Raw genomic sequence first — 14,895 nt, forward strand, 5'->3', positions numbered from 1 at the left:
CTCACTACCCTACCATGAGCTTAGTACAGGATATCTCTACCCTTGTCTTAAGGACTTAGTAGAGCATGACATAGTATGTAGGGGTGACGATGAAAGACAACTGTGGGGTGGGGAAAATCCAAGAAGAAAAAAAGAAGAAAAAATTTTGCCTTGAAAAAAAAAAAAAAAAAAAAAGAAAGAAAGAGAAGCGGCAAAAGAGAAGAAAAATTGAAAAGAAAACTCTTGGGAAAATGTTGAAGTGTGGTTTTGGACTTGCAAATTTGTAGAAGGCTCAAGGTTGAAAATTATGCCTTTGTCCATTTCCATATTTGTTAGAGTGAAAGTTGGGCCCAAAAACAATGATAAGCCCATAAAAATAGTGACATAAGGTGGTCCTTATATGCTCTGCTAGGTCCTTAGGATTTTTTTGTATCCTTAATCTTCATTTCGAAAACCCTAGCTTAGCCCCATTACAACCTGTTTTAAGTGCTGACTTGATCCTTGAGATGGGCAGTCTTTGGTTAGTGGAGTCAGTTACGCAGTCGAGTTTATGGTTTAGGTCCATTTGTGCACTTAGTCATTTCATGAGGTCTTTAAAAATTCTTCACAAAATGTGTTTATTGATGAAATATGCAAGCTGTTTGTTGCCTTACAATTTGTTCTCTTGCATATACTTGAGTGTGAAGCTTTTAAGCATAGCCATTTCTGAGAGAAAAATCGAGAGTATGCCCTGTGAGTTTGGATTGGACTTGTTCGAAACATGCTATCATTCACTGTATAACTTAAGTTCTCCATATCTTGCTTAGTCATATGAATGTCACAGGTTTATTAACCATGGAATTATCTTTGTGATTTTGATTAAGTGTTTAACGTGAAAGCCATGAGTTTGGAGTCTCTGAGACAACAGTTAGGAGCAATAGAGTCATTTACTTGCTTTTTTGTCAAGTCTTTGTTCTGTTTTGGATTTTTTTGTTTTGTTTTGTTTTGCTAAGGGACTAGCAAAAGCTAAGTGTGGGGGAATTTGATATGAGCATTTTAATGCGGTATTTTAATAGTTAATTCCTCACATTTTGCTTAGTTAATTCCTTAACGAATCGATTTTTAACTCAATTTCTATTTTTTAGGTACATTGGAGTAGATGATGATGAAATGAGCTGTTTGGCCCTAAAATGAGCATTTTGGCCTGAGAAAGCGAGCTAGACAAGAAATGAGGAGTGGCAGACTAACCATCCGAACTTCAAATGAGTTGAAACTTTCCAGATCCATTCTAGACACCCAAAGGATCATTTCTTATGAAGAGTGCCAGAGAAAAATATGAGTGGAAGGCCTTCAAACAATCAGCCCAATTCTCTACAGAAGCAAAACCGGAAAACTGGACCTGTAAGAGGTCCAGCAGCATTTCCGGCCCAACCACATGGCAAGAAATTCTGAAATTTTACCACAGTAATCTACACTCATAGAGGAAAATTTCATATGAAGAAGTCGAAGGCATATATTGAAGTCTTGTTGGAGAAATAATTGAAGGAATAAAGGGGCAGAAACTGACTTGAAAACAGCTCAACACCACATATTCATGTTTCCCACCCACATGAAGAAAGCATTTCTTTCTCCTTGGATACATTTTTCTACTCTAAAAGATCATCATCACTTCCACATTTCTTCACCTTCATGCTTTGCTTTCATCATTACCTCATCTTTTACATATTTTACAAACCACTCTCATACTCCACTTTCATTATTTTTCTTCATCTCATCATTTCACTCTTCTTTTTCCTCCCTATAAATACACTTCTCCTCTCACTCTCAAATCATCTTCCTTCATCCATCTCATCTTCTTTGTCTCTCCATTTCCTTTCCATTTTCTCTCCATCCTCTAGTGCATTCAACGTTTCAAGCAAGGGAGAAGAAGAAGAAGAAGGAGCCGTGAGCATCATCATCCATCCTCCACCTTGAAGCTTGCTTTCGAGATTCAAGAATCCATAACGTTTCATCCTTCATCCCCATCTCCATCTCACGGTGTAATTCAACCTCTTTCTTTGTAATCTTGCTTAGTTTCATGAGAATTGTTTTTAGTTAACATTTATGTTTGAACAAGGTTTATATTCTGAAATTTTATGATTGAATAAAGAATTTCGATTCTTATGTTGTGATTCCAAAGTTGCTTATGTGTGATTGTTCGATTGAATTTGCTTTATAGATATCTTTTGTATTTTAATCTTATGTGGTTCGAAACACTTAGGGTTTTGATATGAATGGTGCTAGGTTTAAGAACATGAAATCGACTTTTCGTTTTGTGTAAACTTGAATCAAAGTAGTAAAGGTTTTGGACAAAAATCGAATTCAATTGAAGAGGATTGCAATTAGGTGAACTTATTCATACTAAGTTGTACACTTGAGTTGATAGCCTTTCTATGTGTTTCATGCGTTGAACATGACATGATTGACTAGCTTTCTAGGGTTTGATTGCATGTTTAATAGGATTAATCTAGGTGCTTTCGCTTAGGTTAATTAGCATTGAAAAGTAAAAAATGGGAATTCATTTGCTTTCGAATGTTTCACATGATCAACTCCTTTCACATGATTTGGAAGAACAATGTAGGGTTAATTCGAATTCGATGATAAACTTGGGTTTAATCTTTGTTTCTTATGTTTCACCCTTGTATATATGTTTTTACGTTTTCTTTATTTTATTTATTTTAATTTTAATTTTAAGAATCCTAATCCCCCCCTTATTTGTGTTTACTTGTATATATTTATTCTTTATTTTATTTTTGTAAATAATACTTTATTATTTTAATTCTTTATTTGTTTATTCAATTGTATATATTTATTCTTTATTTTATTTTTGTAAATAATACTTTATTATTTTAATTCTTTATTTGTTTATACAATTGTATATATTTATTCTTTATTTTATTTCTGTAAATAATACTTTGTTATTTTAATTCTTTATTTGTTTATACAATTGTATATATTTATATTCTTTATTTTATTTTTGTAAATAATACTTTCTTTATTTGTTTCACAATTACAGGTGTACCCTCAATCCCCGGAATAGAACGATCCCTATTTGCTTATACTACTAACGATATTTCAGGGTTAAATTGCGCGCTTGCTTTCAGGCGCGTCAATACTTCCCTTTTTTTCAATTATACGTGTATGGAAGTTTTATACCTATTTTAACTAACTATCGCTTTAGTTTTGTTTTATTTTATTTGATTTTTTACTTCCAAGTATTTTTATTCCTTATAAAACGGATGAGAGTTTCTATTGGGACCTCCAAATCTGCTCACTTTACCTCAGTTTGTTATGAATTATTAAATGACATATATAACCTACTATAAAATGACTATTAAGGACAATAATTATACCAAAAAAATATTACATTTATTTTATGTAGACTTTCCAATTCAATAATATTAGATTATATTCCTTATTATTTTCCTTATCTATTTTCATTTTCCAAATTCACTACATACTCATTAAAACATTTATATATATATATATATATATATATATATTTAATAAGAATTAAAAATATGATTAACATCATGTGACATAAAAATATATGATATATATGTTGAATGCATATTGGTGAGGGAAAATAAAATAAATCCTCTTATGATTTATGACCTAAATCTAAGTCAATCCATTCTATTTGCAAAAAATAATAATAATAATAAAACATAAAAAAAATAATAAAAATAAAAATATTTAAATAATTAATCATGTGGTACAAAAAATACAGAAAAAGATAAACATTCAAAAAAGAATGATTTTTTTTTTGAGAGAATAAAAACAAATTATTTCTTCATTTTTTTTTTCTACATCTAAAATAGAAAAAAAAAATAGTTCATGGCATTTTCTTATTGATTAGACATTAATTTTTGAAACTCAAGTTTGATTAAGAAATGTATATTTAGTTCAGATTTATAGAATGATTAAATCATTGAAATGACTAAATTTTTTATTTTAAAGATAATAATTTATTTGCAAAGAGTGTTTATATTGAGACCTCCAAATCTGCTCACTTGACCTCATTCATAATCGAATTATTAAATTATATATATAACCTACTATAAAATGACTATTAAGGGCAATAATTATATCAAAAAAATATTATTTTTATTTCTCTAGACTTTCCAATTCTATAATAATCAGATTGCATACTTTATTATTTTCCTTATCTATTTTCATTTTCCAATTTCACTACATACTCATTAAAGCATTCATATATATTTAATAAGAACTAAAACTATGATTAAGATCATGTGACATAAAAATATATGATATACATGTTGAACACATATTGTGAGGGAGAGCAAAATAAATCATATTATAACCTAAATCTAAGTCTATCTATTATATTTGTAAAAAAAAAAAAAAAAGAGAGCTAGCATTTATAGAAAAACTAAAAACTAAAAATTAAATAATTAATCATGAGGTGCAGAAAATAGAGAAAAAAAAAACATTAAGAAAAAAATTATTACTCTTTTTTTTTTGCACAACTAAAAGAAAAAAAAGTTAAAAAAAAAATCACACAATAGTTCATGTTATTTTCTTGTTGATTAGAAATTATTTTTTATTTTTTTTATTGGATAAGAGATTTATGTTGTCTGATTAAGGAATATATACATGTAATTAAGATTATAGAGTAATTAATCATTGAAATGACTAAGTTTTTATTTTATTTTAAAGATAATAGTTTGTGTGCAAATTATATGAGTGAGGTTATTTAAAGAACTTTAGTGAGGTGTAGTGAGTAAATTTAGTATTTGAAAATTTGATAGGAGGTGCAAAAAGCATAGAGAGGTCAAGTGAGCAAATTTGGAGGTTTCAAGAGAAAAACTCATTTGCAAATTATATGAGAGGTTATTTGAGGAAGTTTAGTGAGTAAATTTAGTATTTGAAAATTTGATGAGAGGTGTAAAAAACATAGAGGTCAAGTGAGTAAATTTGGAGGTTCCAATAGAAAAACTCAAAACGGATACGCATATAAAACGTGTTTAAAAGTGCTGAACTCAATAATAATACTAAAAAAAAAACGAGTCTACAATTAAAATATGCCGTACTAAAGTTTTTTTTTTTTTCAATTGCACTCATACTAAAGTTTTTTACGCTTTTTTCACTGATTATTGACCCTCAATAAACTTTTTACTAAATATAGACCCTCAATAAAACTTTTAGTAGGGGCCAATAAACTTTTATTGGGGGTCAATGGACCTCCTAAAAGGCTAAAACTTTTATGATATCTCTGACGACCTCCTCGTGAATCTCCGATGACCGGCGAGGTTCAGGTAAAGTTCAAGTTCAATAAGGTTTGCAAATTCCAACGAGGTTTTGGCAAAGTCCGGTGAGGTTCCGTAAAACTCTTCAACAACCTCACTCTATCTCTCTCTCTCTCCCACTTTTACTTGGCCCCCCAATAAACTTTTACCGACTCCCAATAAAATCTGTTAAACTTTTATTGTCCCCCAATAAAATGGTTTGAATTGGTGTAATCTTCTCATCTCCTTCCTCAATCAAAATTTTATTTGTCTAATTTTAAGGAGATTAATCCATTTTCCCCTATAAATATTGAATGCCCCCTATAAAACTTGAGTAAATGGACATATTTCCCTATTTTTCAATTGCTGGATATGTTGAAGAGTCCAGCAGCAGCCTTGTTTAATATTTTGAGTCCAAAACAAAATGAATGAAATGTTGGTGGCGCCAAAATGGTGGCGCCAAACGAAAACTTCCCGCCCCTCACTGCCCGCCACTCCTCCTTCTTTATAACACAACCCCTTCCCCTTACCCCTCACAATACCAATTGCTCCTATTCTCTACTCCCAAAGCCGCCATGGTTCTAAAGCTCAAGTTAGCCACTCCAGCCAAGTTCTACGGCAGCAGCCTCCCGCGCCCTCGGATCTACACGGACGTCAAGTTCAATGACGAACGGGTCGACCCGCCTGTAGCCGTCATGGATCCGTTTCTGGCCTGGGCCAACGAGGCCCACTGGTCCATGGGCGGCCTCAGCTTCAAGCGCCTCCGCCTCCAGGGCCGGATCGAAGGCCACGTCGGCAAGCTCCGCGCCGAGCGGGAAAAGACCGAGGACAGGAAGCAAAAGAGCAAGAGGGCTTCTTCCGATTCGCCTCCTTCGGCTCCGATTGCGCCCAAGCGCCGGAGATTCCTGGCTTTGATTGATGAAGATGAAGATGAGGAGGAGGAGGAGGAGGAAGATCTGGAGTTGGTGAGGGGGAAGAGGCTTGTGAAGAAGCTGGCCGATGAGTTCGATAGGGTGGCTGATGCGGGGAAGGAGACGGTGGCTTCAAGGACTCGGAGCCGGAAATTGGAAGTGGATGACGGGATTGAGACGGAGACTCAGACTGTGATGCAGGTGGCAAAGGAGGTAAATAAGTTGAGCTTGAAGGGCAAAAAGTTGAAGAAGCGGAAGAGCAAGGGACCCAGGACTTCGCCCAGATTGGCAAACCGTAGCTGAAGAAGCCTCTACAAATGTCATGTAATTTATTAGCCAGGATTTTAGATCTGCATTTTTAAGTTAAAATCTTTTGTTGCTTTTCCAGATCTGAAAGAAACAAAAAAAAAAAAAAAAATTGCTATTTGTATACATCTCTTGCTGCTGTGTTAGCTTCTTTGTTCTTGTAATACTGAATGTGCTGCATCATATGCACTATGCATGAGCATGAATGCAATTCCTGGTTTCTTACGATTTCCCTGAGGTCTGGTAAATATGCCCAAATGCATTGCGATACAAAATTGATGCATATAGTAAAGGAATGAAACGAATTGTATAAATTATCAACACAATTTATGTAGTAGTAATCATTACAAGAGAGAGCTAGTGCCGCTATCTATATAAGAGAGCTAGTGCTGCTATCTATATAAGAGAGCTATTATCAGTCCTATCAGTGTCCCACTCGCTAAACATATATATAGTACCAACACATTGGCCAAAGAAAAACCATAGTACCAAGACCGGTGATACAATTGCTTAAAAGCAAAGCAAACTGTTCCATGATTCAACAACCTCATCTGGATGTTGATCTGTACTTTTATAACAAAGAACTTGATAACATCACAATTCTTACTGTTTCCGTAATTAATCTAATTCATTTGAGAAGAAATTATATAACGTGTATCATGTGGTAACACCTGCTTCTCTCCTTTTAGACACCGCAGCAAACCACGACAGATATCGTACTTTACCCCTTCCCCCTCAAAGGAACGAAACCTTCCACCCCAAAACTAAGCATTTCACTGTTTTTGCAGGCACAACTCTTTCAAATTTCGCTGTTCTAAAATTGGACCCTGGATTTTAGCCAACCTACATGTTTGTTCTATTATCAGCTTATAGGTAGATGGCCTTTCCCATGGAACAATCCCAAATTCATCATTATACTTGTCCATTCCTGCTACCAAAAACTGCCACGCTAAAGCACCTGCTCCAGCCTGGTGTTTCTTTGCAGATTTGTAAATGACATCAAAAATAGTTTTGTAAAATCTATCAAGCTGGTCTGCCAAGCCAAATTCGGTGAACATGACTGGTTTGTTAAGTTCTTTCTCACCATCTTCAATGTGAGAAAGCATCCACTTGGTGACAAACTTCAGGTGGTCCTCCACTTCTAGATCATGAAACCTACCCAAAAGTGAAAACTGGTTAGATATACAATAACGAAAATGCAAGACAGATCTGTTTCACAAAATTATGCAATAGCCAAGTACTTATCAGATCTACTGAAATAGAGTAGATGAGCAATAGCCAAGTACTTCAGACAAGTTTGAATAAAAGTAATACACACACACACACACACACATCAAGTACTTCATACAAGTTTGAATAAAAGTAACACACACACACACATCAAGTACTTCATACAAGTTTGAAGTAATACACACACACACACACATCCATATAACATAGATACATACATGACGATTCTTTTAACAGATAATTTGCCACACTACCATATGGTCAGTACATTCTGTATCCATACTTCATATATTAAATATTTGAAATTCTGGCAAACAACAAACAATTACATATGTTTATATATAGTCTCTAATATATTCCTTATATCAGATCCTGCTTTTGAATTGCTGATCAAATGTAATGATTGATAATTACATATGTTCATATACAGTCTCTAATATATTCCTTATATCAGATCCTGCTTTTGAATTGCTGATCAAATGTAATGATTGATAATTACATATGTTCATATACAGTCTCTAATATATTCCTTGTATCAGATCCTGCTTTTGAATTGCTGATCAAATGTAATGATTGATATTATATAAATGTTTATCAATATATGCAATTTATTGTGCATCTCAACCATTCACGACTAATCTAACAACTAATCTAACGGTCTTATATAAGGACCTTATAATATAATCACTCTGCATATACAATCATAACAGACTCATCAGTGAGCACAAAATCCATACCACCTATCATATCGAAACCAATAGACATTTATTCAGAAAGAGATACTATATACTATATCAAGATTGCATATCATTCATTTAACATTTCAATCCAAAAGCTACCATGTAGGTTTTCTTATTTGTGAATACGAGACGCACACAGAACCTAGACACAAACATGTATCTCAGTCGCTAGACTAATTATGGACGATGGAGAAGCATAGAAATCAAGATGCATCTTAATATATCTCAATGACCCATATTGCCCTCACGGCAATGCCAAGCACAGTGAATTGAATTCACTGTTGTAGTCCTCTATATCCAAAGAGATAAAAGTGATTCACGAATCATGATGAGGCATTTGCTGCTTGCTACTCTTGGAACATAAGTATGATAGCTACAGTGCTGCTCATAAACCAATAAAAGCAAGTTTTGGAAGTCAAGTCGTACCAACTTTATTTAACTAATTACGACGTCTAGAGTTGCTAGTAAGAAGCCTAAAGATTGCATGTCCGCCAATCAATCTTAACAGCTGCAAGATGATGATTCTACACTACTTTTTATATAGCATTTATCACGAGTTGCTAACCAGAAGCAATTTCCTGTGGACTATCTTAAGAAATTTGTTGCTTGATTTGATTATTCACTATTTTCCAAGTAAGAGAGCAGTTCAGTTGGAAGAAAAAGAGGAGTGTGTTGTGAGTGCTTCAAACTAGACAATCTAACTGTGAGAGAGCAATGGTGTACTTCGGTTTTGAGTAATGAGGCTGAGAGTTACTATCATCTCATTCGCTTCAAATTTCTCCCTTTGCAACCAACAAGCAAGGATGTCCTCATATCCTTATTGGATGAGCACGTGTTCGCACACACACATTATAATATAGCCACAGGAACATACTCAAAAAACTACTATTAAGTTTGTAAGCTTTGATTTCCCTCATATTAACTTCAGATAGTTGTGTAAAGTAATGTTGTAAACCAACTGAAAACACTTACCAGTGGTCAGGGTACATATGAACAGAAGCAAAATCAATGCTGGGGATCTTGGAGTTGCGAATGAAATCTGATCCAAGTCGGGATGCCCACTGTTCAGGATTCACAGTCAAAGCTTTGGGGTTCTTAGGACCATAAAATCCTTCCAGGCCCACAGTCAGTAGATGTTTCTTGTCAATTACTTTCACAAATTCTGACATTTCTTCTATCCAATCCTGCAACAGTATGCAACAAAATTATAGAAGCTCCTGGTGGATTCTAAGAAAGAGAGCACATTTTTATAAGCTCCTAGTCTCTAATACTTTAAGACATTTCTGACTAAATTTCAGTCGAAGTGAGTTATTAAACAACATGATAATTTGCCAAAGAAAAGGGTCCTTTGTGCATAATGTAAACTAGGCACCCTTCCTGCTCAGCCAAATACAGTGATCAATCAGCAGTAACTCAAGTAAAATAAGAAAAAAGAAGATACAGAAAAATGTTGTGTTTTTTTTTTTTTTTTTGGGGGGGGGGGGGGGGGGGGGGGGTGGGTCATATTCACACTCCCTTTTGGTGTGTTAATTAACACACAAAAGGGAGAGTGAGTATCATCAACTTTAAAAGGTATCTTACCAATTTGAATGTAGTATTAATAAATTACATAATGCTTTAGTTATAATTAAAAAAAAAAAAGGGGTCAAGAGTTGAGAACATACTTGGAGAGTATCGCCTGAGGCATCAGTGCTGCAACGGGGTTCATTTATTAACTCCCACGCAAAAATGGTGGGGTCATCTCTATATTCAATTCCATTGAGTGTATTCTTCCTGGTTAGGATAGTCTGGAGGAACAAAACGGAAATTAGAATTGGTAACAAATTCAGGCAAACAAGAACCAATCAGTAAATTTTTTAAATCGTTGTAGCAGCATAACATCAATTTCCAAACTATTCTTGGTATGCATGTTATTTTACGGAAAGTATCAACAAAAGAAACTAATGACCTATTCAGGATGCCAGCACAATAAAAGATCGTTTCTCTCATAACATTCAACCTCTACAAATCCATACCAACTATTCACAGCTACCAGAAATCACTAGTTCATACATATCACCTGTGCCTCATAGATCCTAAACTACTCTCTCCTTTTAAACTATAGTCAATGCTTTCAAGTTCATATTTTCCTGCTTGAAACTTCATGTCACCTAATAGCTGATGGTGTGCGCACATTAGATTCTTTCATTGGATATTGGTAAGAAAGGGGGAGATGAAATGAAAAAAGTTAGTAAGGCCAAGAAAGAATGTCATGTCAAGCTTTTCCTCTTCTATTTTTATTTTCCTTTTCTTTGATAAGCAACAGAATTGCATTGATTTAAAACAAAATTCATAAAGGAGTGGAAAAGACATCCACTGAGAAAAACTTCAAGAAACACCAGCAAAAAAATAAATGAAAGAAGAAACACACCAAGCATAAGAGTTTAATCTGCTTCATTCCAATCTAGTGAACAGCAATAAAACAAGCTATTCCCATGAAGTAATATCAAGAAATCAAAGCCCATAGAGATACTCTGAAGTGAACTCTCAATTTATTTCAAACTCATGCCCCACACATTCTCAAAAATTTTGTATGCCACTCTCCATCCAATGGCCCAAAACACAGCCGTGAAAAAAAAGAAAAAAAACCACCAGAACTAACCCCTTCTTTCTTTCTCCAAAATTCTTCCTCTCCACCCAAACATCGCAGCTCAAATTGTATCCGTAAACACCCTTTTGCAAACACCTAATGCAACAGCACGGTGCCAAAACAAATGATTCTCATTTGCAGCTTTTTCTTTGCAGGTATTACACAACTGAGGGGGGATACAAGCATAAGGTGGTTTTCTTTACTAAATCCCAAGTGCAATAACCAAAGCTAATACCCAAACTTTAGAAGGACCTTAGCCTTCAAAATTACAGAATACAGAAAGAAAAGAAAGAAGGGTTATTCATCAACTGCTTAGAGTGAGATCTGTAAAATTTCAAGCTCTTCCTTCAATTTACATCATTCTTTATCACATTCAAATGGAGATTTAAAGCAACCTTTAGCTGTTTCCATCTTTTGTTATTTTTTAAAACAAACTTATATATAAGAGAGGAACAGCAAAAATTAACAAGAATAAAGAACAAAAAAGACTGCCAAAGGAGGACGAGCCTAAAAAAGAGATAAAACCTAGGCCAAAAACCTATGACCTTAAAACACTGCAGCCTTCCAGTCTAGAATAACGGAACAGAAAGCTATGAAATCAACCAATACTGAAGAACACAAGACACGACCTTTTCGTGTTGATCAATAACATTCAAAATTTTGTTTCAGAAGTGGTTATACATTTAAACAATACCCATTTTACATTACATAATCTGTCCCCAAAACATACAGTAACTATAACCTAGTAGCAACTTGTCTTAGCAGCAAAGTTAGTTCCATGTACCTTCTCGGTCACTTTACCTATGACAACCCCAAAGTTAAAACTAATAAAACAAATATGTTTTTTCTTTTTTTCTTTTCAACAATAATAAGATAGGAATATCCTATAAACAAAATAAAAAAGATAAACTAAAAGTAGTTTTCAGTCCTTCAACAAAGAAAATCAATACTTATGAGGTCTCAAAGTGGCATAGAAATGTAATGTATCTTCTGGGACCCAAAAGAAAAAGGAAAAAAAAAATAAACAAGAAGAAGAAGTACCTTTATGTAACTCTTGAAATAATTGCGAATGGATGGGTCAAAGAAAAATGAATCATTGGATGAGCTCAAACCAACACCTTCTTGCCAGGCCCACCTTACATACTGAGACTTCCCACCATAATTTTGCAAGTTATTAACTAAGCAAAGAAGCAACCTGACGCCCTGTTGTCTTGCTTCTACAATAACATGATCCAAAGCCTGCCACCCAATCAAGTGGTTAGGATGAAGAATGAATATGGAGAAGTAATGCTAAACAATAACGCTTGTTAAGAACAGAAAACATTAACAAAAAGTTATAGTAGCTTATTTTTTTTCTAGGCAGTACAGTCCAAATAAATTTGTGCTCACTTTATATGGTTTTAAAACAGCAATGCGTGACTGGTTTTCTTTCAACTGCCCTAGATTGCTAGATACATGTAGTTCATATTTTGTTTCTAGCTTCTACACTCTTTGTTTTGTGTTGTTCCCACTTTAATCAGCCTCTATCAACAAGGAACCGACTTAGCACTGATATGCATTTAATTTCTACTAGAACTGTCCGTTTACCCTTTTAGATGGATCCATGATTTTATTACTCGATTGCAAACTTGAGTGATATAGGATTTATGTCAACATCTGCAAAAACAAGACCACTACACCACTAAACCCAGTAATTGAAGCACCCAAACAAGTAGAAAGATAAAAGCAACCACACAGAATGAAAAAGAAAATAAATCAAGATTTGTGTTCAATGGAACTCTAGGTTAATGGTTCCATTAAAACAAGACTAGCTATCAAAGAGAAAGGGATGAAAATGTATGCATTATAAATACCTTAAAAACTCGCTCATCGAACTGACCAGGGGAAAGCTGGAGAGCATTGTACTCACCATCATTAAAGGCCCAAGTTCGACAGAGAGTAAGACCCATTTTTGCACCGGCTTGCAGCATTTCTCGGACTCTGGGTCTGCTATACTCATCCACAGCATGATACATTAACCAGTAAGAATTCCATCCATTAATGTAAAATGGTTTACCCTCCAAGGTGAACTGAGTCCCATTCCTCTTCACAAAAGCCAACTGATGTTCTTCTTCACGAAAATCGCTCCTCAAGTCACTAAAGGAGTGAAAGGACATGTAGAGGAAAGCCAAACATGAAGCGAATCCAATAATGGGGTAGAAAAGACCATTCCCTGCTACTACCATTTTCTTTTTATATAATCTAGAGGACCGCAAAATCATAAAAAAACCCCCAAAACTAGCAGAGATTTGAAGAAACTAGAGAAATCCCAGATGAGAGTAAGGTAGCTAGCTCAGAACCCAGATGTAAATGATTCGAGAAAAAAAAACTAATCTTGACGGCACCCAGATCCTTAGGATGCCTCAAACTCCAAGAATCCTGAGAAAAGCTCAAGAGTGACCCAGACCCAGATCAAAATAGCACCCAACCCTCAAATTAAAAAGGGGAAATGTATGTGACACTTTGTGAGTGAATCAAGCAAGAGGTAATAAGTCTATGCGAGAAATGTGGAAGGTATGAGGGCAAGTAGGGAATAAAGTAAAGGAGAGAAAAACATGTTCAACTTTGAAAACAATGGTCAAACAAGCTCGAATGAAATAGAGAGAGATAGAGAGGGTATGTGGTGGAATGTTGGCATCACCTGCCGGTTGTTTAGATCTGAGCACCTGATTCCACTGCTTGTGTTGGATTTAATATTGGACTCAACACCAGCAATGGGCCATATGAGCGTGGATATGTATCCTCTATATCTTATCAATGGCTGAATCTCTCTACCTACTGAATAATAATACCATCATCAAATCCAAGTATATGCAAATCTCTCGTAATCTGCCATTTTGCTCGACTTGGATTCCGCAATAACTCGACTTTAAGGTGAGGCAGGATGAGTATAGTGTATCGTGTGATCGACCACGGACAAAGGGTTTTTGGCATTCAGTCGTGAGACTCGGGCAGATGCTTTCTTTTTGCGGTCGGTTCTTTCTGTTTAACTTTTTTTTTTTTTTTAGAATACTTTCTGTTTAACTTCTTTCGTTCAGTTTTCTTTTTCTTTTTTTTGGAGTTTTCCCTTTAATAAGAAAAGAAAATTGCATAACAAAATCCCATTTGAAACCGACACCTAGCAAGATTGAAGAACTTAGAGCTTGAAGATCTTGGTAAGATATTCTTGTAGAGTGACCAAAGATAGCAACAAAATTCACTACGAATTGGCTTCCACACCAGTAGGGATGGCAAAAATCTCCATCGAGTAGGGTACTCATAGGGCATTTGACCCTAACGGGAAGAAATTCGGGGGAAATCGAGTAACGGGGATGGGAATCCCCAGTATTCGAATTTTAAAATCGAGTACGAGGCGGTGATGGTATTTTGATCCCCATCCCCGTACCCACCCAATAAGAATTATCTAAAATATATATATATATATATTCAAGTAAACCCTAATTTGTGTTTGGCCCAAACTCTATGTTACTTGCTCTAGTGGTAATAGAGTTAGATTAGAATGATCTAGATTCCTATTCAAAGTACGATTACTGTCCTTGTATGATTGAGATTCTATGCATTGTAATCCTCTATATAAAAAGACTCATATTATCAATGAGAATACACAGCGAATTTCTCTCAATTTCTTATTCCGTGTTTTCCCTAAAACATGTTATAAGCACGAAGCTCTAACCCTGAAACTCTAATTTCGTAGCCCTCATATTCCAACATCCACCGCCTCACATATTGAAGCCCCAGCCTCAAGGAACCCAGAACCGGCGGCGGAACCACCTGAACTGGCCGGAAAACCCCTG

General features: G+C 34.9%; 2 protein-coding genes across 2 annotated transcripts; one reads left to right on the forward strand and one right to left on the reverse strand.

The window, feature by feature from the left end:
* Window positions 1-5,662: 5,662 nt before the first annotated feature.
* Window positions 5,663-6,688, forward strand: LOC112187348. Its single transcript, XM_024326104.2, has one exon. It carries the CDS (start codon window positions 5,675-5,677, stop codon window positions 6,458-6,460), a length of 786 nt encoding a protein of 261 aa, XP_024181872.2. The 5' UTR covers window positions 5,663-5,674; the 3' UTR covers window positions 6,461-6,688.
* A 240-nt stretch (window positions 6,689-6,928) lies between these two features.
* Window positions 6,929-14,094, reverse strand: LOC112187347 (mannan endo-1,4-beta-mannosidase 2). Its single transcript, XM_024326103.2, has 5 exons — window positions 12,916-14,094; window positions 12,104-12,301; window positions 10,098-10,220; window positions 9,406-9,617; window positions 6,929-7,618 (listed from the first exon to the last, which is right to left on the reverse strand). Exons 1-5 carry the CDS (start codon window positions 13,321-13,323, stop codon window positions 7,237-7,239), a joined length of 1,323 nt encoding a protein of 440 aa, XP_024181871.1. The 5' UTR covers window positions 13,324-14,094; the 3' UTR covers window positions 6,929-7,236.
* Window positions 14,095-14,895: the final 801 nt, after the last annotated feature.

Source organism: Rosa chinensis, chromosome 2, assembly GCF_002994745.2.
Source record: "Rosa chinensis cultivar Old Blush chromosome 2, RchiOBHm-V2, whole genome shotgun sequence".
In the NCBI taxonomy this organism is placed as follows: Eukaryota; Viridiplantae; Streptophyta; class Magnoliopsida; order Rosales; family Rosaceae; genus Rosa; species Rosa chinensis.